The 22649-nt window shown below is 38.4% G+C and overlaps 2 protein-coding genes across 14 annotated transcripts in view; both read left to right on the top strand.

Annotated features, from left to right (window-relative positions):
- The window catches only part of LOC104020135 (carbonyl reductase [NADPH] 1), a 17478-nt gene extending 14638 nt beyond the window's left edge, over nucleotides 1-2840 (top strand). Inside the window, exon 5 of the mRNA XM_087758593.1 lies at nucleotides 2729-2840. Within this exon, the coding sequence (XP_087614719.1) occupies nucleotides 2729-2797 (69 nt within the window). The 3' untranslated portion in view covers nucleotides 2798-2840. The remainder of the gene's footprint in view (nucleotides 1-2728) is intronic.
- The window catches only part of DOP1B (DOP1 leucine zipper like protein B), a 63100-nt gene that overhangs the window by 7651 nt on the left and 32800 nt on the right, over nucleotides 1-22649 (top strand). For 9 of the 13 annotated variants that reach the window (XR_015704983.1, XM_087758573.1, XM_087758572.1 and 6 more), the window contains exons 2-11: nucleotides 2729-2903; nucleotides 12734-12915; nucleotides 13023-13193; nucleotides 15600-15789; nucleotides 16633-16731; nucleotides 17429-17552; nucleotides 18274-18374; nucleotides 18829-18943; nucleotides 21542-21662; nucleotides 22162-22281. Coding sequence is in view for 12 of the 13 variants with exons in the window: in XM_087758573.1 (XP_087614699.1) it covers nucleotides 2766-2903; nucleotides 12734-12915; nucleotides 13023-13193; nucleotides 15600-15789; nucleotides 16633-16731; nucleotides 17429-17552; nucleotides 18274-18374; nucleotides 18829-18943; nucleotides 21542-21662; nucleotides 22162-22281 (1361 nt within the window). In the remaining variant the exon portion in view is untranslated. Of the gene's footprint in view, nucleotides 1-47; nucleotides 67-376; nucleotides 396-1974; nucleotides 1994-2728; nucleotides 2904-12733; nucleotides 12916-13022; nucleotides 13194-15599; nucleotides 15790-16632; nucleotides 16732-16770; nucleotides 17033-17428; nucleotides 17553-18273; nucleotides 18375-18828; nucleotides 18944-21541; nucleotides 21663-22161; nucleotides 22282-22649 lie in introns of those variants that run through there. The other 4 variants (XM_087758576.1, XM_087758575.1, XM_087758574.1 and 1 more) reach the window with 4 other exon arrangements.

Genomic DNA, 22649 nt, shown 5'->3' on the forward strand with positions numbered 1-22649 from the left:
CGGCCCGGCCGGGGAGGCCGCCCTGTCATCGCCACCGCCGCAGCCTCGGCGGTCCCCGCCTGACAGGTGAGGCTGGAGGGAAGCGGCGGCGGAGCCTCGCCAAGCCTCGCCTCGCCTTCCGGGGGAGGGTGTCCTGGGGGGTCCCCGGCCCGTCCCCGCAGGGCGGGCCCTGAGAGGGGCCCCGCTCCCGCTGCGGCCGGGCCTGGCGCGGGGCTCAGGCGGGCTCCGGAGCCGTCAGCAGCCGGCGGCGGGGCGCGGGTTGCCCGCAGAGGCCCCGCAGCCCCGGGGGGCAGCGCCTCGTCCCTCGGGATCGGAGGCAGAGCGCCCGCCTCGTTAACCTGTCTTAAGACAATGCTGAAAGTTGATGAGTAACTGTTAACGTCTCCATTTACCAAGTAAGTTTGTGACCCGGGGTTTGGAAGATGTGCCTGAAGGTCACTGGCAAGTGCTTTTGTTTTGGTTTAGCTTTTTTTTTTTTTTTCTCCAATCTTCCTGCCTTTGTGTATAAGCACAAATATGATCTATTGGCCATATTTAGATTATTGGATTTTTTCAAACCTTGCTGACATCTAGCAGCAAAGGTACGTGAACATCAATGCACACTAAATCATTAAGTCCATCACTGCTTTTCTGGGTGGGAATACACCATTCACCTGTCTTTGCACAGCAGAGTCCAAAGAAAGTGTCTTAAGACCTGAACAAGACAATTTTCCCCCCAGTTGAAGTTTTATTAGTTTTTTTTTTTTCTTGAGTAGGTATGTTCTATTTTACTCCCAGCATCTAACTAGATTTTACTTAAACAGACCAGATTTTAATGCTATGAGAATGCTTTAGGACATGATTTTCACAGAATATTTAGAACCTCTCTAAGTGCTGTTGGTAATTTGATTGATTCCTGTTCTCTAAGTGGATTCATGCAGGTATATTGCACTTACAAATAAAGAAATTTGATGTGTTCTGTCAGCAAAACAGCTGCCCGATTCTAAATGATCCAGACAAATCTCCTGTTTATGAAAGTGGCAGCACTCTTGACTTGGCAGAGAGCTGCTAGGATACTTCCTAGCTCATGCTTTGTTCTAAGGAGTGTGAATACAATCCAGTAGTCCAATGATTAAGGTATTTACATGAGATGAGGGAAACAGGGTTCAATTTCTTGCCCTGTGAGTGGCAGGGGCAGTGTCTATACCAGATTCCTCCTAATTTTTGCTGACAGTATATTGCAAGTTTGCCACTTTGTTAGGTTTTATGGGAGGGTTGACATTTTTTTTAAATCCTTGTTGGAGCAAAGATAACTGTATCCTAGATGAATGTTATACCCTGCAAGGCAGTGAGATTTTTTTTACTCTTTCTGCTGTGAGAAGCACTCCATACATTCTGGTGAAAACAGAAAATTAAACCTTTACTGTAGCAAAAAAACCAACCAAACAAAACCAACCAATCAACCAAACATGACCCTGATGACATTGTGTGATAATTTTTTTTTTTTTCTTTTCATAGAGGTGGATGTAGGTTGGATGACATAGAGTGGTTGTATTGGCAATGGCTGAATCCTACTATCAGAGGAGTGCAAAGGTGGCTTAAACCTGCCTTTAAAATCCTTTCTCTTTTTTGGGTCCATCCAGCATTTTTCTTCTGAGAGTTTGCTACCAAAAATCTTATATTGATCTAGTTGTTGTTGTTGTTTATTAAAGTTAACAGATGATACACAATTGTTGATATTTTTTTTTAATGCTGTGAGAGATGACCTGCTTTAAAAGAGTATAGAGGACTACTTGGGTTTATTTTTGTGTCCTAACAGTAGGAAACTGAATGCAGATGCCTTTCAGAAACATTATAAAATGTTTTGTTACAGGACCATGCTTTCTTTTCTGTATCAGTGATGTAGCACAGATTGACCTAAACCTGGCGTTCCTAAACCTAAGCATCTCTCCAGAAGAATATTTTTATATTAGCTAACAGGAGAACTAGTGTCATAGCTGGCATAGGAGTGAAGGTATGATTTTTCAGTCTGTAAAATCCAACCATGCTTGTTTCCCATTGTTCTAAAACAGGTGTGTTTTGGTTTTTTTTAATCTAAATACATTGCAGAATATGAGAAAATCAGGTCTGGATAACTTATTTTTCCTCCGTAAAAATATACGGATACTTTTTGGTGAAATAAAGGAAGATTAGGATGTATGCTTTGATGCTTTGGCACAACACCTTAGTCTTGTACTTCAGCATCTGCTGCTGACAACTTGAGATGCAGAGCTCTGAGAGCTCCTTCTGCCGTGGGCTGAGAGGCCCTTTAAGGGGATTCCTCTGGAAAGCTGCATTTCAATATTAAATGTTTCACATTCCACTGCTACAGGTAACCTTTCAAAACACTGCACGGATGATAAGTTATGAAAACTATTTACTTCTCCCTAATTCCTTGTCAGCGCTTTGACCGTTTATAGTGAGACTTCATATTCCTTTCTTTTGTCATTGTGTGAGAGATCCATGTGCATGGAAGGAAAAAACATGTCTCATAAATTGGAAAATGTGACTGTAAAACTTCTAAAACAGGCAGTGGGGAGTTGGAGTCATGCCTCTTAAATTATTTTTAACTTTGTGTTGAAACTTGATCAGATGACCTGTTTATTGTGATCCATCAGTGCTTCTACATATTTATTGTTATCTTACAGTACTTCAGGTACTTCAGAACTTAAATGCAGGTTATCTTTTTGTAACTGTGTGCATGTTTTAGTTTACCAGGAAATTTCACCCTGCTATGAGAACTGAAGATGGATCCAGAAGAGCAGGAGTTACTTTGTGACTACCGATACAGAAATTATTCTTCAGCGATTGAGAAAGCTTTGAGAAACTTTGAATCATCAAGTGAATGGGCGGATCTTATATCTTCCCTCGGCAAACTCAATAAGGTACAGTGTCACAGGAAAATTTTTTCATTTGTTTATTATCTTTGTATTGCTATTAACTTTTCTGTAACTTACAGTACTTGGCAAAATTGAAAATTCACTCAAAAAAAATAGTTCATAAAGGAAGGGTAATGGAAGCAGCTAAGTCAGTATCTTTTATATAAATGTGAGAAATTCTGGTAAAACCAACAGAGGTTTCCTTCAAGTGGTATTTGTTTCCTTTATACAGCTAAGTTAGTTTAGTTTTTGCATCGAAGAAACCCTCAGGATGCTGGTTACTTGCTCTAGAGCAGCTAAAAAAGTCTTTAGATAGAACAGGAAGTCACAAGTTTTAGTATATATTCTGAGTCAAAGTTTATATTTAAAGACCACCTTTACTTGACTGTGCCCTTCCCTTGTATTTGGGGAAATAATTGATTTGCTGCTGCTGGTGTCTTTTGTATGACCATGGAAAATAAGGCTGAATATATGCAGAAAGAAAAAGACTTATGGGAAAACACCTAGGAAGTGTGTCCTCTCCTCCTGCCCAAGAAATAAGGTGTGTGTTGTTTGTGTCCCATGTGGTCTCTTTTAACATAAAGCTCTTCCTAAGTGTACGTGGGGCAAGAGTAGTTACAATCATTAAGGAAATAGATGTGAGAGGAGGCAACTCCTGCGGAATTCATAAGGAAACATCTGTTGTTACCCGATATATGCCTTACATGCCTCTGCTGTTGTTGCTAAGCCTTCAAAGGGGAGGAGAATCCATAGAATTATAGAATCATAGAATATCTCAAGTTGCAAGGGACCCATAAGAATCATCAAGTCCTGCTCCTCGCAGGACTACCCAAGACCAAACCATATGCCTAAGAGCATCATCTGGATGCTACTTGAACTCTGACGGGCTTGACGCTGTGACCACTTGCCTGGGGAGCCTGTTGCAGTGACCAACCACCCTCTCAATGAAGAACTTTTTCCTAATGTCCAGTCTGAACTTCCCCTGATGCAGCTTCATTCCATTTCCTCATGTCCTATCACTGGTCACCAAAGAGAGGAGATCAGCACCTCCCCCTCTGCTTCCTCACTTGAGGAAGATGTAGACTGTGATGAGGTCACCCCTCAGCCTTCTCTTCTCCAAGCTGAACAAACCAAGTGACCTCACCCGCTCCTTGTAAGCCTTGCCCTCAAGACCTTTCACCATCTTGGTCACCCTCCTCTGGACACACTAATAGTTTGTTGTCCTTCTTATATTGAGGTGCCCAAAACTGCACACTGTACTCAAGATGAGGCCGCACCAGTGCAGTGTAGAGTGGGCCAATCACCTCCCTCGATTGGCTAGCAGTGCTGTGCTTGTTGCACCCCAGGACACGGTTGGCCTTTCTAGCTGCCAGGACACACTGTTGACTCATATTCAACTTGCCATCAACCCAAACCCCCAGATCTCTTTCCACAGGGCTGCTCTCCAGCCTCTCATCCCCCAATTTGTACGTATAACCAGGGTTACTCCATCCCAGGTGGAGAATCTGGCATTTGGTCTTGTTAAGTGTCATACAGTTGGTGATTGCCCAGCTCTCTAGTCTATCCAGATCTCTCTGTAAGGCCTCTCTACCCTTGAGGGAGTCCACAGCTCCTTCTAGTTTAGTATCATCGGCAAGCTTACTTAATGTAGACTCGATTCCTACATCCAGATCATTTACAAAAACATTAAAGAGCACTGGCCCTAAAATTGAGCCCTGGGGAATCCCACTGGTGACTGGCCACCAGCCTGATGTAACCCATTTACTGTAACTCTTTGAGTCCGACCCATCAGCCAGTTGTTCAGCCAACGTGTTATGGACTTGTCTAGCTGTGTGCTGGACAGTTTATCCAGAAGGATACTGTGACAGACAGTATCAAAAGCTTTGCTAAAATCCAAAAAACCCACATCTACTGGCTTCCCTTGGTCAACTAGATGGGTGACCTTGTCATAAAAGGAAATTAAGTTGGTTAAGCAGGACTTTCCCCTTGTGAGCCTGTGCTGGCTATGACCAATGACTGTGTTGCCTTTCAACTGTTTTTCAATAGCTCCCAGACTATCCTTCTCCATAATTTTACCAGGTGCTGAAGTGAGACTGAAAGACCTGTAATTACCAGGGTCTTCCTTCTTACCCTTCTTGAAAACTGGGACAACATTTGCCAAATTGAAGTTTTTTAAGGGCAGCCATGTTCTTTCCTCCTCAGAGGAAAGACGCTGAATATTCCTCTGGCAATAGGAGTTACACATTTCTGCCTTCGCTGTTTCATCATGATTCCTGTTGAGTCAATAAGGAAAGCTAGAGGCCTTCAGAATGCTTCTCTCAAAAGGGAAAATAAGAAATAATTAGAGTGAGAGATTTCTTACCTGTGGCAAGAGGTAGGCTTTGATCTTTTATCTTGACCTAGATGAACACCTGAACTGATTAACTCATTATCTGAAACTCTTATTCAGGTACAGAATTGCCAAAATATGTAGCAGCATAGTAGAAACCAAGGAAAAAAGCTTTTAACTGTTAAATCAGTCCATCTGCTGTGGTATTTTATGGACTTAATCATTTTAGGAGCTTAAGAATTGGTAGAGCAAATCATCCTCAGTGTTCAGCTGCTTCTGTCTGTTATCTGAAAATAAGGATAATATGTCAGGGGAATGTGCTGCCAAAAGGGAGATTGTGAAATAAGATGTCAATAGCTATTCTCTTAACTCCTATGATTACTTGGTCTTTGACATACTAAAACATAAATATTGTTGTTGAGTTCTGTTAGCACTGGGGGGAGGTGGAGCTGTTTATAACATAAGAGCCTGATTTCTTCTACAGTCAGTTCTGAGGGTGAATGAATGAGCACAGAGAGAATGGGTAGGAGGGAGGAAATCAACAGTATCTCAATGATAAAAATGTTTTTAAACACTGCACGTGGTCATACTCAGGAACTTGGGTGTCAGTAACTGGTGTGCAGTGATGCCTATTACTAAGCAAATGTGAAAATGCTAAGAAAGGGAGAGACAAAAGAGGATGAGTAAGTCGAGGAGTTTTGGAAGTACTTTTCATGCTTCTAGAGTAGCATGGAAGATCTCTCTCAAGCACATGTTTCTTAAGGATCTTTGTATTGTTGACTTTAATTGTGGGTGTTTTTGCTTATGTAGGTGTAATATTTTCTGAGGCTCTTTCTCCCATAGGCAGGCTTCAACAATACTTTGCACACATACTGTCTTATTTCTGTGGAAGCTCAGTGGCATTACCCTTTCAATACAAGGTCTGGAGAAAGCAGCACAGGCTCTTGCTACTTCAAGATGGGGGAAAAAGAATGGAGAGAGCTGATCCAGATCCCTTTGGCCTTGGCTGAAACAAGTGATCTTGGAGCTCTTGCTGCTGTTACTCCTGGTGAAAAGAGACAACTTTGCTACTTCTTCTATTAGTACTTAGCTACCAAGGTTAAACTGAAGGTTGTTTTTCACAGTTTCTCTGTTGCTTCTATGGTTCTCACTGATGTTTCACAGTGACTTGTAGAACCAAGGAAGGAACAGAGAAACCAGTTGACTTTAACCTGAATGGTCAGCCAAATGGGTCAGTTTATAGATCTAGAAATATTATTTTTTGTCACTTAAGGGAGATTAGCCTTATCTAACTTTACATGACTTCAGCGTGGACAGCTTCACCTTGAACCACATTTGAGGAATAAGGGGTTGTTTTGTTTTTAATTGTTTTGTGACTCATGTCTTGCTATTTAAAGTAGGTCAGATGAACGCTGTCCTAAAATTGCATGTGTCCTTCACTGGTTTTATAGAGGGCCTGAGGTGAGTTACTGCAGTTCTGCCATGTTTTTTAGCTGACCTAGGCTTATGAGGTTAGGTAAGATGAATCGCCCCTGCAGTGTTCGGAACAGAACTGCCCGTACCAAGTGTGAACGTGAGCGAAGGATGGAGAGCTGGCAGAATTTGCTAACTTATACTACACCCCAAGTTTGCAAGGGAAAGATTTTTGAGGTTTTAATTTGAATAGTGTGGGTGTTATGCATCATCATCATGGTGAAGGAGAAACAGTGGAAAGTAATGTTTGTAAATACTTACAGAAGAATATAAATGGACAGATGCAAACAGGTGAATTAGGTAGTAAATATGGATGGTCTTCAGCTTTGCCCTTAAACTTACATATTCCACTTGTAAATATCTCCCTCTCTCTGTGCTTTGCTTCTGTTCAAGCTCTAGTTACTATAAACCAGTCATTTAGTAGTTGCAGCCTGGGCTGCTCCATGCTTCAAGAAGTAGGTTATTCTCTCAGTACTGTTCTTGGATACAGCTTTGAAACATGCTTTTATTGTTTTTGCAGATCTGCATATGTTCACTGTTTGGAAAGCACTGTTTTGTAACTAAGGTTTTCAGATGTTCAGTACAGATTGCTGCATCCAGAATGCAGTAATCCTTCTCAATTGTCTTAATACTAAAACGTGATTGCGCTATTGCAGATTTTGCCAGCTTGTTCCGATGTTGTAAAAGGATACAACTCTGAGAAATCACTTTGATCCTTTGATAGCAAAAAATGCTGAGGGGGAGGGGTGTTGTCTTTTTTAAACCTAGAAATAGGTGGTGGTTCAGCATATGTGGGTTCATGAGTGAAATGGGTGCTTTTATCATTGTTTTCATATCCAAAATGCTTGTCACTGTCTATTCAGTGTATAAACAGATATGTATATTATATAAAATGCATATAAAGGTATTCATGTAGGGGGAACTTCAGGCAATTAAGAGGCTAAAAGTATTATGAAGTTAGGAAAATCCAAGTGCATAGTTTGCATTAGGGTTTTTAATCCAGGTTATAGGCATATATTTTCCAGAAATTTTAACTCTGGGTGCAGGCAAACAGTAGATAAGTGACACAGTTTGCAAAATGAAAAACTGAGCAGTAGTAAATATTGGATTCCACAGCCCGCTTTTGTAAGGAAACTATGATAGGACGTTTTCAAAAAAGTCTCTGAAATTTACCGATTCACAGAAGAGCACAAAATCTCACAGGGTTTTTGGCAAGTGAATGTTTGAACTCCCGCGTTTGTTTATATATATATATATATATATAACAACAAAAGAAAAACCAAACAAAAAAGCCAACCAACCTACCAAAAAAACCCAACCTGCATCTGTTTGACAAGAATAATGGACAGGATTTTGCCATGCATATTGGCAGAAATACCTAGTTTGACAATTTGTCAACATTTTTTGGATACCAGTGTTATGGAACTTGCACATAACCTTCACTAGTGACCATTGCCACTGAGCCTGGCTGGCAGGCCCGTGTCCCTTTTCTAAGCAAGATGTTCATTTATAGTTATTGTTCACCATGAAAACAAAATATTATAACATTTGAACAATCAGTTGCTCTAGAGGGATTTATTTTATGCTTACAGCATGGTTGACTTGTTCAGTAATGATAGCAATATTTGCTCTAAAAGAGCACTTTCAAACTGGTTTTTATCCTTGGACATAACACAAGTGTGTGAATGCACAGATTATAAATTCTTACAATACTAATTTTTAGTCTTTAGTCTGCAATTTCACAGCAATTTTCTTTTTAATTTGACTTTCAATAGAAAACAAGTATGTTACTTTTTGTTCCTGTGGGCTTTTCTTGCTTCAAAAACTTCAAGGTGAATATGATCTCAACCAAACACTTGATCTGTTTGGAGGGGAAGGGGAAAGAGCACAAAAATCATTGCAGCTGCACAACTGTTGTTTCTTTCAGTAGTAACACTTAATGTTACAATATGTCTGTTCTTGAGTGGAGAGAAGAGAAGGATTCTTCTGAAATATGGATTTAATGAGCACAGCCATTAATTACACCAGCTGCTTCATATGAGAACTCTGACTGCCATGGCTTTATAATAACTGTTGGCCGAATTACAAACACAAGCACCACTTGCCTTCTGTTGAAGGCAAGCCGTATATCTTTGAGAAGGGAAGCTTTGCCTCCTAATTGCTTTATGGAACTTCACCACACCCGATGCACAAATGCAATGTGCAGGACTAGGGATATTTTATACGTCTTTTTTTTTTCCCCTTTTTTAATATAACTCCAGCTCCTAGTTTATGGTTTCCTCACAACCATCTTTGAACTTCATGCTGTTGTTTTTAGGGAAGCTGGAGCTTTGTTTACAATTTTTTTTGCTTACTTGGACAACGAATCAGTGGAATATGGAATCACAGCCTCTCCTCCTCCCCCTCTCCTCCCAACCACTGTTGTCTAGAACAAGAATTATAGTATCTCCTAGTTGAAGATAATCTTATAAATTGATGTACATGCTGCCTTTTTCTGGAATTCTAGTTATGTAAATAAAAATATTTACTTGATTTGCTTGGGTTTTTTTATGTCTAGGCAAATTGCTGTAACTGGTCTCTAGTGGTGCTATAAAGCTATGCAGAATGACTTAAACCAGTAACTGTGGAAATGCAATATATTCCTCTGTGCGTGTGTCTGTGTTTGTTTTGTTTTAAGGCACACATATACACAAAGAATAGGTAGTCTTCCCTTTCTACCCTTTATAGCCCACATTCAAAGAAACTCCTAGCATGTTTATGCATTAGAAAATGTTTAGCATGTATAATGTATTCTCTAGTCAGTCATAAAGAAAAAGAACCTGTAAAAAGTTGAAAACTGGACATGCACATGGACACAAGTCATTACTTTGCATGGCTCATTTTTTCCTGACTTACTCATTAAAGTCTTTATTTTAAAAGCCAGTGGTAGGTCAAATACATCCTGGTTTTCTGGGATTGTTGATTTCTCATTGATCTGTGAAAATCAGCCCCTGGGTTGATATATTAAGCGTGGAGCACTTGCTGGCAGTTCAGGCTTCTCAGGCCAACCCTTACTAGCAGTTCCGGTGACATTTAACACTTCTGCCACCATAACTGCTCATGTGGAAAGCAGCTGGAGACAAGGAGGAAAAGTAGATCATGGGTGGGCTTCAGCTCATATGTAAATAGACAGTCAAATTAAGCTCACAAAAATCAAAAGAATAGGTGAATAATAGATGTGGAAACCTGTGAGCAGAGTTGTCCGTCTGCGGTCATTAGTGTTGGATTCTGAATGTGGAAGCAATGGTTTGGGATGGGATCTTCATCTGCATACAGTGCTAATGATACCAGGCTTGCTACTACAACATTTAACTACCTGTAACAACTGAAATTATAATGGCATTTCAGCAGTCCTAGATCTCACAGACAACTGATTCTTTTTTTCAGTTGTGGGAGCTCAGGATATTTAAAAATCAAGCTTCTTAGCTTTGCCTGTCGGCTTACAGAAACTAATTGGCATCTGGAAATATGTATATTATCATGTCACTCTTATTTCAATGAACAGTTTTAGATCCATCCACTAATTAATGTCTTTCAGCCCTTTTAAAATTCTTTGAGCCCTGCAATTCTAAGGAAGCTGTAAAGAATCTGAACCTTTCAGCAAAGTAGCAGCCAACCCAGCTCTCTGCTCTTGGTGCAACCTCAGTCTTGTAATACATTGCAGTGTGGTTTAAAATCCCTTGCACCTGCTGGAAGATCAGAGGCAACTGTTAACACCCACTCAAGAAGAATTGTGGTTTGTATCCAACTGTGTATTTCTTCAACCCAAGTCAGGAAAAAAGATTATGTACTTTTGAGAAGGGAGTTTCATCTCGGAATCATTCTGATGCGATGGAGAGAAACTCTTCAGCTTACGTATGACGATCATAATAAATGTCTTCAAATCTTGCATCCTGTACAGAGATGTCTTCTGATTCTTTAGGAGAAGCAGTGTAGTTGGCACATGTACACGAATGTAGTCTTGTTCTAAGTTAGTCTCACCTGCTGGAATTTGGATATAGGAAGGTTTCAGAGTTACCCAGGAGAAATACTTAACGCTGAGTTATCCCTGAATATCCACTATTCAACTCCTAATATACCTAGAGTATTTTTTCCTCTTCTGACGAAATGTTTTGATGTTTGGGGAAGGAGAGTTCTTATTTGCTGGTGGAGATTTACTTCACATCCTTACAAAATTAAATAAGCCAAACAAGACATTTTTTATGAGATGGCATTATTTCTGTAATGGATCAGATTCTCTGTGTAATAAACAGTGAGTATTTTCATTTTCTACCTAGTTGATATTTAAATTTTAACTGATAGAATATTAAGATGGTATTTGTTCAATCTTAAGATTGAGAGGAAAAATATTTACAATTAGCATATTTTTTTTTTAATTACCTTCTTTTATATATACAGAGGGTGTGGGCAAATACATACCAACCAATATAAACAGAATGTTTCAAAGTCCAGCTTTCAAGCAGTCTTCAACGTTGTTACAAGTATTAAGGATTTCAATCTTTAATATTGAAATAATATTACTCATGTAATATATGAGTAAATCTCTCAAATATAAAAGATATAAAAAGTTATAAAAGATAACTCCACAAATATAACCTGGTTTAGTTTCATGTGTGACATATTGCTGTATTCTTGGATGTTAGTTTTTAGGACCTGTTAAAATGCAGATCTCGTGCTCATAGTCGGGGAGGGAAGGAAGGAAATTAATTGGCTCTGAATGGCATCTGTACTGTATGTATTTCAGAATGGTGTGACATTTCTATTTACTGTTGTTACAAACTCTCAGCCTTTTTCTTCTTGAGTAAATTTTATTTACTAGAAGCTCTTTACTAACAGCTGGTCTCTCAGTTCAGGCAGGACAGCAAATGGGAAAAATAACGCAATAGTAGTCTCACAGATTCTAGCTTCTCATGCCCACTGACTGCAAAGTCTTAAACGATAAAGTTACATGCACCTTTGAAAGATGATGGGTTTTATCTCTTCCTCTTACTGCTGATGAGAGTATTCAGCATTCAAGTGAATGCTGTGATCATTGCTGAACTGTTTTGGTTTTTTTCTTGGAAATGAGCAAGGGTTAGTTCACTCATCTGCTGCTTTCTCAAAACCTTTTTTCAGGCAGGATAGAAGAACCTCAAGTTTAAAACAATTATGCAGGGTAAGACCACGACTTAACCTTTGGGAGAGTCAAGAATTCTCCTAATCCTGAAAACATCCCAAATGTCAATCTGCAGTGGAACATCTGTTTGCATTAGCAGACAGTGATCAAAGGCTAAAGTGCCGTTTACTTGCAACTTCTTTTTTTAATTGTCTCTGAATTGGAGAGACATACTTCAATACTACTTTCATACCTGCTGAAAGGAATGTGTGGTTCAAGGAAAAGAGTAATCTTTCCAAAGTAAGGTGCTACAGTTTGTTTTTTCCAGAGACCTGACCTGTCTGCAATACTTAGTTAACTATTTCCTGTCCGCGTCAATACAGTGGGTATAGTTAATAAAGCTTACTGAACATAGCCACACAGAATTACAAATAACTTCTAAGATGTTATTGTCCCATTTAATCATGCCTGCTTTTGTCGGAAGGTTTTTGTTTATATTTTGGCTATACGTGAAATGAAAATTTACAAGGAAAGATCGTTATTTAATTCTTTCTTACTTTATTCCCTGTCCTTAAAAGCTGACATACTCTTCTTGTTACTTCCTTACCTCCCCCGGAGATAGGATAAGAGTACACTGTCCCTGTCCTGTCCTTTGACTTCCTTTTCCAGCCTCTAAGCAAAGTAAGACCAGACTTTTCTAGACTGTTCTTGACTGATTCCATATGAAAACTAAATTGCAGAATTCTGCTGTTTCAGTGTAACAAAATGCATTTATGAGGGAAAACTCTTGAACGCATTTAGTTGTTCTCAATGTGCTAGTAGGAAGCCTTTGACATGCAGTCATCATATACATCATCTTTTACATTATAGCTGTTTATTCTCATCTCCTTTCTTCCACAGGCTCTTCAGAGTAACCTGAAGTATTCTCTGTTACCAAGACGGCTGATCATCAGTAAAAGATTATCTCAGTGTTTGCATCCAGCACTACCTAGTGGAGTGCATTTAAAGGCACTAGAAACCTATGAAATAATCTTTAAAATTATTGGGACAAAATGGCTTGCCAAGGATTTATTCTTGTACAGGTAAACTTTTCTTTAAAAGCATATGCCTTTTACAGTCTAATTTAGTTAACTATTTTTTTTCCTTACCTTTTTTTTTCTTTTTTCTTTTTTTTTTTTTAAAAAAAAAGCTCTGGTTTGTTTCCTCTGCTGGCAAATGCAGCAATGTCGGTGAGGCCTGTTCTCCTTGGTTTGTATGAGAAATACTTTCTTCCTCTCCAAAAGTCCCTCCTGCCTGGTCTTCAAGCCTTTGTAATCGGACTGCTGCCTGGATTGGAAGAAGGATCAGAAATTTATGACAGGTAAGAACTAATATTAATTTAAAAGCAATATACAGTATTTTGCTTTCCTAGGGAATTCTCAGGAAATTTCTGTTAACTCTCTATATAGAAGGCTTGATAAAAGAGCTTCTAAGGGTGGAAGAATGGTGAGTCCCTGAAAGTTCCAATGTATAGTGCTAAAGTAGAAAAACCCTTTCCCCTTCTATTTTCATCTCAGGAGAAGAGGAGAGAAGAGGAAAAGCAGGGTTAAAAATAGATGTGCTGAGAAAAAGGAATAAAAAATATTGCTTAAAGCTCCTCTGAACTCCTAAATAATTAACCTGACTCCCCAAACCACTGCTCTGTCAATAAATTCTATTTAAATACTGTAACGCAAGAGAGCAGCTGAATTCTTTCCAGTCTTTCTGTACCAGATACTTAACCTTCTGGTTCTGAAAACACGAGCAAGAGACAACTCTTACAAAATCTATTGTGGAAAAAAGGTATCTCTCTCACTCTTGGGTGCCCCTGGCAGTAATGACAATGGCATTCAGTACGATAAAGTCAGGATCAGGAAGTGTGCTGAGAAGAGCAGCTCAGCACCCGTTTGTGTAGTGGTTTTACTTCAGTTACCAGAACTGTTTTGTAAGATCTTATAAGAACTCAGCCACTGTAGGTTTCACCCAAATGTTTCTTTGCTTAAGGGGTCACTAAATGTTGCATTCGTAATGTACTTCCTTCTGTATTACCAGTCTGGATGTGTTGGCTGTTCTCTCTGCCCTTTTTGAATCTTAAATAGCTGTGTGTACACTTAAGAAAAAAGAAGAGAGTGAGATATGCTAGGCTGCATAGATTACAGTTGATAAGCAAAATACTTCTACATCTAATGCCTCTTTTTAAAAACAAGTATTAAATTGAAGGTTCATATCAACTGCTGGAGTGGCTAAGAGTAGATTGCGTGTGTTCCCAACTTGGTGAGTAGCATTCAGTTGCCAATTCCAGAACATCAGATCTATGGACAAGTATACAGCTCATACATTTGCTGTAGAAACATGAATTTCAGTATGTGTTTTTTGTCAGGCAGGCTTATAAGTGATGGCGTATAGTTTTCTCTTTCCTACAGCACTAGTTGCTCAGGACTTGAGGGAGAAAGGGGATCCCTTGAAATTAAATCTCCTGCCTTTTAAGGGAGACTGAACTTATTTTGAAACTGACTAAATTTGAAGTAGTGAATTAATGGGAACTGTAGATTAACTTCCAAGATTTGACTTCTGGTTTTACACCTTTTGTCCATGTCTTGATGGCATTGTTTTTCTCTTTGCCTTGAACAAACAGGATCACGGACAGGAACTGACTGTATATTTCACTGTGAAAGATTTATGCTAAAATTAATTTAATGTTATTTTGTGAAATATAAAAATTACATGAGAAAGTCCGTCTTTAGTTTACTCATCGTAATGATTCTGCGGCAAGAAAGATAGACCAAGATATCTTGTCGGAAGATGTGTTAGATTAATTTTAAATTCAGCTTCATGAGAGACTCTCCACTGAATGTTTTCAGAATCTTCAGCATTAAGGACTAACACTAATACATCCCCTGCTGTTCCTGAAAGTGGCAGAAGTATTAGCTCAGGTCATGCTTCACCCTAGAAATTATTTCCTTCTTAAACACATGCATATGCGTGAGTTTGCCCACACACACATAAAATGGAAAATTAAAAATGGCTTGAGGGCTACTTTATCAAGAAATGGAAAAGAACATCAGATTGGGAGGGCGGTGTCCCTCTTCTATGCTGGACTTCTTCCTCTTTTCTCACTTGAGGTTTTAATTCTCACGTGAGGTTTTAATTCCTACATTATAGTTAAATACTGGAGTACTGACAGAGTTGCCAAAGCAGAGAATGTGTCTTTAGTCGTAGGACCTCCAATGTGATTGCCTTTAAACTAATTTCAGCGTACCAGTCCTGTGTGCAATAATTGACAGTGTGTCATTTTATCTCATGTTTTTTTTTCATTCAGCAACTTATAAATTGAGGTAATTGATTTGTAAGTACAAATATGTAGGATATCTTCCAGTTCCCAGACTGATAAAATTGGCTTTCAGAGTCTAGCATCAGCTTAAATTATTTCCAACTCAGCATTGCACACCTCTGACCATAAGTATTTTGCAATCAGGGCTACTGCGGTAATTTGGTCAGAGCTTAATGTTTGCAGATAATTACTTGAGAAGTTTCCAAAACATGCACAGAAACAAAGGACTGAGTGTTTTTTGATTGTTTTCATACCATCAGATGCTGGCCATCTTCACGGGAAAAGGGCAATACTGATAATACAAAGATGAGGAAATTAAATAAATAATGTCGATTGCAGTACTAATTCTGTGTATAGTTGCCTTTTATGGTATAAAACAAAAATCTAGTTTCTCATGTCAAATATATTTCGCTACAGAACAGATGGTCTGCTTGTGAAGCTCTCCTTATTGATGGGCCAAGAAATGTTCTATGGAGCACTCTGGGGCAGTGTCCTGGTCAGCCCATCCATCAGGCTGCCTGCTTCTCTTTTTGTTGTCAGTCATATCAACAGGGAGGTGTCTGGAAAACAGCAGAAGTACATGCTCGGCACCGATTATAAGCTCACAGTAAGTTCATTACACTCCTTATAGAATGCTCTTATCTACCATAATACCTGCATACTAGCAGATCGTGCCTTCTCTGTATTCAATTAGAATGACATGCTCTTAAAAATATTTTGGAGCAAGAGAAAGAGAGGCTGATGGAATTGCTTCATACAGTTACTTCATGGGAGCATCTTACCTGAAATACAGCAGAGAAGCTCCCATACCGATTTTGGTTAGCCTGCAGAATGCAAGTCTTCTGAAGCTTCTGCTTTGTTACCGGTACTGCATACAGCCTTAAAAGACTGATTCTGTTTCAAATCAGAAGATAAACCTGACATCTTTTCTCTACTTTTTCTGAATTTGTGTTAATAGCTTTTCTATGATACAGTATATACAATGTTTAATGCAGATTTCTCAAAGTGCTTGCAGTCCTGGGAAACAATTCTGAAATTTAGTATCTTTTTATTTTTTTCCAGTAGAATGGAAATCTTCAGTAGGTAGTAATTTATGTTAAACTGGAGTGATGGAATAACTGTAATGCTAGTTAGAGTCCTTTAATATCTGCATTTTGTGAGGCTTCACATTCTGATAGCTGGTGATGTCACACTGTGACATTCTGTATTGTTACAAAACCAAGTATTTCGTAAGTATTAATGATTCTTTTAACAGTATTCCACAAAACTTTTTTTTAACTCATTTTGGGGGCAGGAGTTAAATGGCTAAGTAATTATCCTCTTATTTAGAAAAATATTGTTGACATGTAACCAAGTTTGCTTTCTTTCCTTCTTGAGATTATAAACAGTGATTGTAGTTTAAATGTTATCATGAAGGAAAAGACCGTTGTGCTTTCTTTTCCTTTTACAGATAAAGTCTTTGTGTGTATCAGTATTGGATTCAAATGTCCTTGTGCAAAGAAACACTCTAGAAGTGATTCTCTTCTTCTTCCCATTTTATACAGCTTTGGTAAGAGGACTATTTTGGTATTGTCGCATGCACACTTTGTGCGGGAAGGTGTCTTCTGTGAAACCGATCCAGCTCCTACCTCTGTTATTGCCAAATGTCTGAATTTTGAACCTTCAAAAATCAACGAACAGATTTTGCAGTTTCTTGTTCCCTCATCGATTTTAACAGTAGAGGAGACTCTGCTGCTTCTCAGACTCCTTACAGCTTCAAATGAAGATGTGCTTTTACCGTGAATATTGTGTGATATTTGGAATGTGCCTGAAGTATTCAGTATAGAAAAAATATCGAGCTCCTTTTTCAAGTAGGATTTCAGCATTTGGAATTGTCTGTGCTAAACTAAGATATTTCTGTTAAAGACTAGGAAAGAAAATATTACTTGAAACATCATTTCCTAACTTACCTAGTAGTATAGTCAGTATTTTTAAAGTAACAAGTAATTTTAAGTCTTAAGGCATAACAAAATGAAGTATTTAGTATTTTTAGCTTAACTGTAGCTCTGTACCTTAGCTATGAAAGTGATCACAACTGTGTCAGATTCCCTTTCTTGAGATTTTTAGTATACAAAATATTTTGTTGTTGATGGTTTGTTGCCTTCTTTTTCAAAACATTAATATTACCAGTTAAAAAAAAACTCATTATCAATTTGACTTGTTTCAGTGTTCATAAACAGCTAAAGTATCTTTGTTTTTCATCCTAGGACTGCAATGAAAGCACTATTCTATTGCGCAGGTCTGACTTAGTCTATATTCTGTCAGCAGCTACACAGACGTTGTTGAGGAGAGACATGTCACTCAATAGAAGATTATATGCATGGTTGCTAGGTACTGTACAACATATGGTGATATTCAATATTCTGAATGCCCAAGAGAAAAAAAATCAGTTCTTAAAAATGTAATACACGTTTTCAGCAGTTAATGAATGGTGATAAAGTGTTGCTTAGTTGCCATTTATTAAGTACCTGTTTAATAAAATGAAGCATTCATTTGGCAAGCAGGTCTTCTGTTCAGAGGTGAATTCATTTCACTGTCCTGAATCACAGGGTATCTAATGAGTTATTTCTGGTCCCATCCACAGTCCATTCTGAAGTGGTTCAGTGGACTGGAAGGAATGGGGTGCTATTTTAACCTTGCTCTTCTGGAAGTAATTAGTCTATTAATTCCCATGTGGGCTTAATTGTCAAGGAGGACCTATAAGAGAGCTATAGCTTCTCCCCATCTGCTTTCTTTTAACAGTGTAAGAGAAGGCTAAAAGTGACAGGGCAAGAGCTGCAGCCATGTAGTTGTGTGAAGGCTGCTCTTGCTGACCCCATGTCTGGATCTGGCCTTGGTTTTGATTTATGTTCAGTACAGTGCATCTGGGTGCCTCAAACTGTGATATGTGGGCTGTCCTTGGGCAGTACATGAGCTAGTTTCAAGCAAAGGGTTGAAATGACAAAGGTTAAAAATGCAGTGTAATTTCAATATTTGTATAAATGACGTGTGTGTGTAGTGCTCCCTACTGTAGTGTTTCTCTGTACTCCTGATGTCTCTGTTTACCTTGTAGGCTCTGATATTAAAGGTGGTACTTTTGCTCCAGACTCAACAATTTCTGAAGACCATGCTATTTATTTCTTTGGAAAATACTCTAAAGATCTTTTGGTTGAGGTTGGTGTTCATTGTATACAGATGTATTTATGGTCCTTTTAAATGTTAGCACAAGCTGCATCTAGAATTGTTCACTGTGCCCCTTGGTTTGTCCTTCACTTCCTGTCCCTAAAGATAGCATCCTTTTGGTGGTTGTATTTTCATCTATCTGAATGCCTGCTATGCTGTATTTACCCCAATATTGTATGTGCTTACCATACAAATGGAATCTAATGAAACCAAAGGATGGCATCATTGATGAACTACCTGAATTATTTAAAAATGCTTCTCTGAATAAGATCAGCTCTTGAGTACAGATGATGAGAAGATGTCATTGATTTGTCTACCCTGTATGGGAAATTGAAGTTCAATTGTAGTCGATACCAAACAAAACCAAATTTAGAAACACTTTAGGTCTTAATAAGATGGCAATCTCTCTTCTACGTATAACATTTTGATGCTTTCTTTTCACTAGAGTTTGATTGAAATTTTACATCAGAAATTCCCAGAGTCTGATACAGAGGAACAGCATCAAGCTTATTTGAAACCCTTCCGCATCCTAATCAGTCTCCTTGACAAACCTGAAATAGGTAATGTTGCTTGTCACTTCTGTTGAGACTGCTAACAACTCTTACAACTTGGTGTTCATTGCCTTTGACAGTAGGACTGAAGACAACACCCTGCACAATTCTTCCTAATTCTGAATATGTGTGCATTGTGTATTAGTGTGCAGGGGGCTGCGTTCCTTGCCTGGGACCTGGTTCGGAATGGTGCTCTGGAGCCAGTAACCTCTCTGGCTTTTCTGCAGAGTGCTCCACTGTGTAGCACGGATGTATCCTAGTGAGGATAACGCTCTTCTGTGCCTAGAACTGCGATCTGAGGGGCCAGTTAAAAAGAACCGCTTCTGCCCTAGTCTTAGGATTCTGCTCAATTTGTTCCTTGGAGCTTATACTCTAAAATACTGTCAGGCCTCTTTTTGTTCTGTCTTATAAAACAGCTTCTATCTGGAAAACCACCAGTACTACTCTTGCCTGAGTTTGTTCCCAGTGCTTGGCTATGCTTGCAGGCCTTCCTATACACTTGCACAAGACTCTTATGACCGTGTTTCTTTTCCAGACACTAGTCCCACAGGCAGCTAGCCTATGGTGGTACTGCTGCCAAAGTGTGCAGTACCACTCACCTGCAGGTGCTCCAGCTGGAAATAACCTGTTATGGGTGTGGGGAGGTAGGGGTGCCTCTGTCAGTGGCACTGCCAGCTTGTGCTGGCCTGACGCTGCTGTGGGAGCTATAGTTTGAGACTTCGTGACTGAGCTGTGAAGAATTTCCTCCTGTTCCCTATCACATGTCTATTCTGTTGTGTGCATGAAGTTGCCAGCATCAGAAGGGTGAGGCTCTGCCAGCCCTTATTTTAAAGGGCAAGTTCTCCTTTCTGCATCAAAAAAATAAACCAAAGTAACTTGACAGATTTTTAGGATTTAATAGTATTCTATAAGAACCATGTACAGCAAAATCTTTAAAATTATATTGTGTTAATCTGACAGGTATGAGAAGCCTATGAACTGGTTAACAGGTATTTGTTAGCAGCTAATAGAGTCTTAATGACTGACTGTATCCCAAAGTGTTGTTCTACGTATTATCCTGGGTGGGGGAGTGATGTTACCATTGACCAAGCCCGTAGACTTAGAATAAAACTCATGTACTGAGACTAAACACTCGAGTGGCAATTGGTTTTGCAGGCTCCTGTATTCTGGTAAGCTTATCCTCTTTCATGGGTCAGGAAAGTCCCTTTAAGCATATTTCCTGTTAAAGAATTATCAAAGCACTGCCAGGAAAAATGAGGATTCTGTATTGCTTATCTTAACAAATGAACGCTACCTTAGTAGAAGCAGTTGTTAGTCTCTTTATAAACAGTGGTGCTAATGTTTCCTTCCACTGGTTTTAGCTGTTTCTTAAAAAATCTATCATAATTAAAACCTCTTACATTAAGCATATTATATTATACAGCATATTATATTATAAAGCATATTATATATATTATATATAAAACCTCTTATATAAAACATATATTTTTATTTCCTGACAAAAATGCTGAAGAAGGGACAGTTGACTAAGGTTGTTAGATTATAAATTTCTTGATTAATCTAATTTAGAAAGTAGATGACCCATACTACCCTATTGTATGTTTTATTTGGCTGACAATCAGTGTTAATCTGAACTACAATAAGGGTTATTTAGCTGAACTGCATTCTTCAGTTTAATCTTTCTGCTCCAGTCAGCACACAAAATATAACTTCTTGAGCCTTAAGCCAATATGACTTTCACTTCCTTTTAAAATGGATTTAGCAATGCAACTTCTTTTTTTTAAAGGTGGCAAACTAAAACATAACAAGAATCTTTGACCTTTTCTTCTACTCTTAGTCACTTGAACTTTTTTTTCCTTTTTAGAAGCACTCATTGGAATGCTTTAGACACTACTTTTTTTTAATGGTTCCACATTTAGGGTATTGTACTTATTATTTGTTCACCTCCTCTGTAGACAATTTCAGTTAAAACAAAAAAGTGCTGACCCTTGAAAACTGGGTGCAGTTGTCAGCACGCACCTAACTTATACTTTCTTCTTAAAACTGTTTACAAATATGCTTTTATATATATATATATATATATATATATTTAGGCATTTGAACTTTTCAATTTGCTGATTTTTCCAGCTTTTGTCCCTCAAAATTTAATCAAGGCTACTATGTTAAAAGTGTATTGAGAAATCTGCTTGTTTTCCTTATGGATACAGACATGGTGGTTATTTTTGGCACTTGAACTGCAAGTTTATGGTTATGATTATGCCCACTTATAAATGCTTGCAGTGTTGGTGCCTTACGGAAGTGAGTTAAGTGTAATGTAGAACCAGTGCTATGGCTTTCCAAGTATTACTTTAAAAAGTTCCTAAAATGAACAACAGGTGGTATTTAACTAGAATGTAAAAAAACCCCAAATATTTAACTACATATTTCATTTTATTTTAACTGGAAAATTTAACATTTTAAAAAGCCACATCAGCATTTTCTTCCTACTTGGGTGATCATGTTTTTTTAGTCTAGCTACCCCTAATTTAAGTTTGTACAAGTTTGTAACTGAGCTGCCTAGCAATCACTTTGGTGCAACTACTGGACCCTTTTTTTCTTCATTTGTAGGGCCGCAGGTTGTTGGGGATCTGTTCCTTGAAGTTATTAGAGCCTTTTATTCCTACTGCAAAGATGCACTTGGTTCTGATCTCAAACTTAGCTACAATCAAAGTGGCAACGTGCTTGCAAGGTATAACTACAAGTTTTCAACTATGAACTGAAACTGTATCATTTCTATTAAGCTAACTTACTAAAATCAAACAATTTAAGGAAGGTTAGGTTTTTAACAAAGTGACCTTCTGTGTAGAAGAGATTTCTCTGTGACTTCCCTTTTTCCCCACACGCTTGATTTCTCTTTGATTAGCAAAGAAGAAAATAAAGTACATTGCATATGATTGGTATTGATTAAATCCAGTTATATTGGCCAAGAATCAGTCTGGCGACAGAACTCTTAGCCTTCTGATTTTCAAAGTTGAAGGCTCGATTTCTTTCATCTCGGAGAAAGATACTCAAACTCTAGCTATTCCAGAATGACTCAGTCCTTGATTTAAAACAATCAATGTCTTTTAGCTTGTAGAGAAAGGGAGAAAAAGATTTTAGAATGCATTAGCTAATACTGTGATGTGCATGCGCTTAGAATCTTCACTGACATGTTTCTTTTTTTTTTCCTTTTTTTCCCTTTCACACAGTGCAATCAAAGAGAACAAAAATGCTTCGGAAATTGTCAAAACAGTTAATTTGTTGATTACATCCTTAAGCACGGATTTTCTTTGGGATTACATGACCAAATGTTTTGAAGATTGTTTCAGGTGTTTATGTTGTCAAACAATAGTGCTCCTCTTAAAAATACCGCTTAAGAGCTACCTGTGTAAGATAATAAAGTTTAGTGAAGCATTTAAATTCTGGAAGGGACATAATACATGTTAGAATCAGACAGATATGTAAGTTGCATCCTAAAATATTTCAAGAATGCAAACAGGTAAACAATTAGATAGAAACTAGCAACCTGAGAACAAAAGAAATTACTTTCAAAATGACAGCTGAAGGAGGCAGAGGTTTGGGAGGGGAGGTGGAGAGGTCTTCCTTGGACGAACAAGTTGGTTTTGAATAAAAATAAAGATCTCTATCTTTTTATCTCTTTCTAAATATAAGAGAGAAGATTATACTTCAAGTAGTA

This window comes from Nipponia nippon, unplaced genomic scaffold, assembly GCF_047370975.1.
Source record: "Nipponia nippon isolate SJK-2023a ecotype South Korea unplaced genomic scaffold, ASM4737097v1 scaffold_2, whole genome shotgun sequence".
In the NCBI taxonomy this organism is placed as follows: domain Eukaryota; kingdom Metazoa; phylum Chordata; class Aves; order Pelecaniformes; family Threskiornithidae; genus Nipponia; species Nipponia nippon.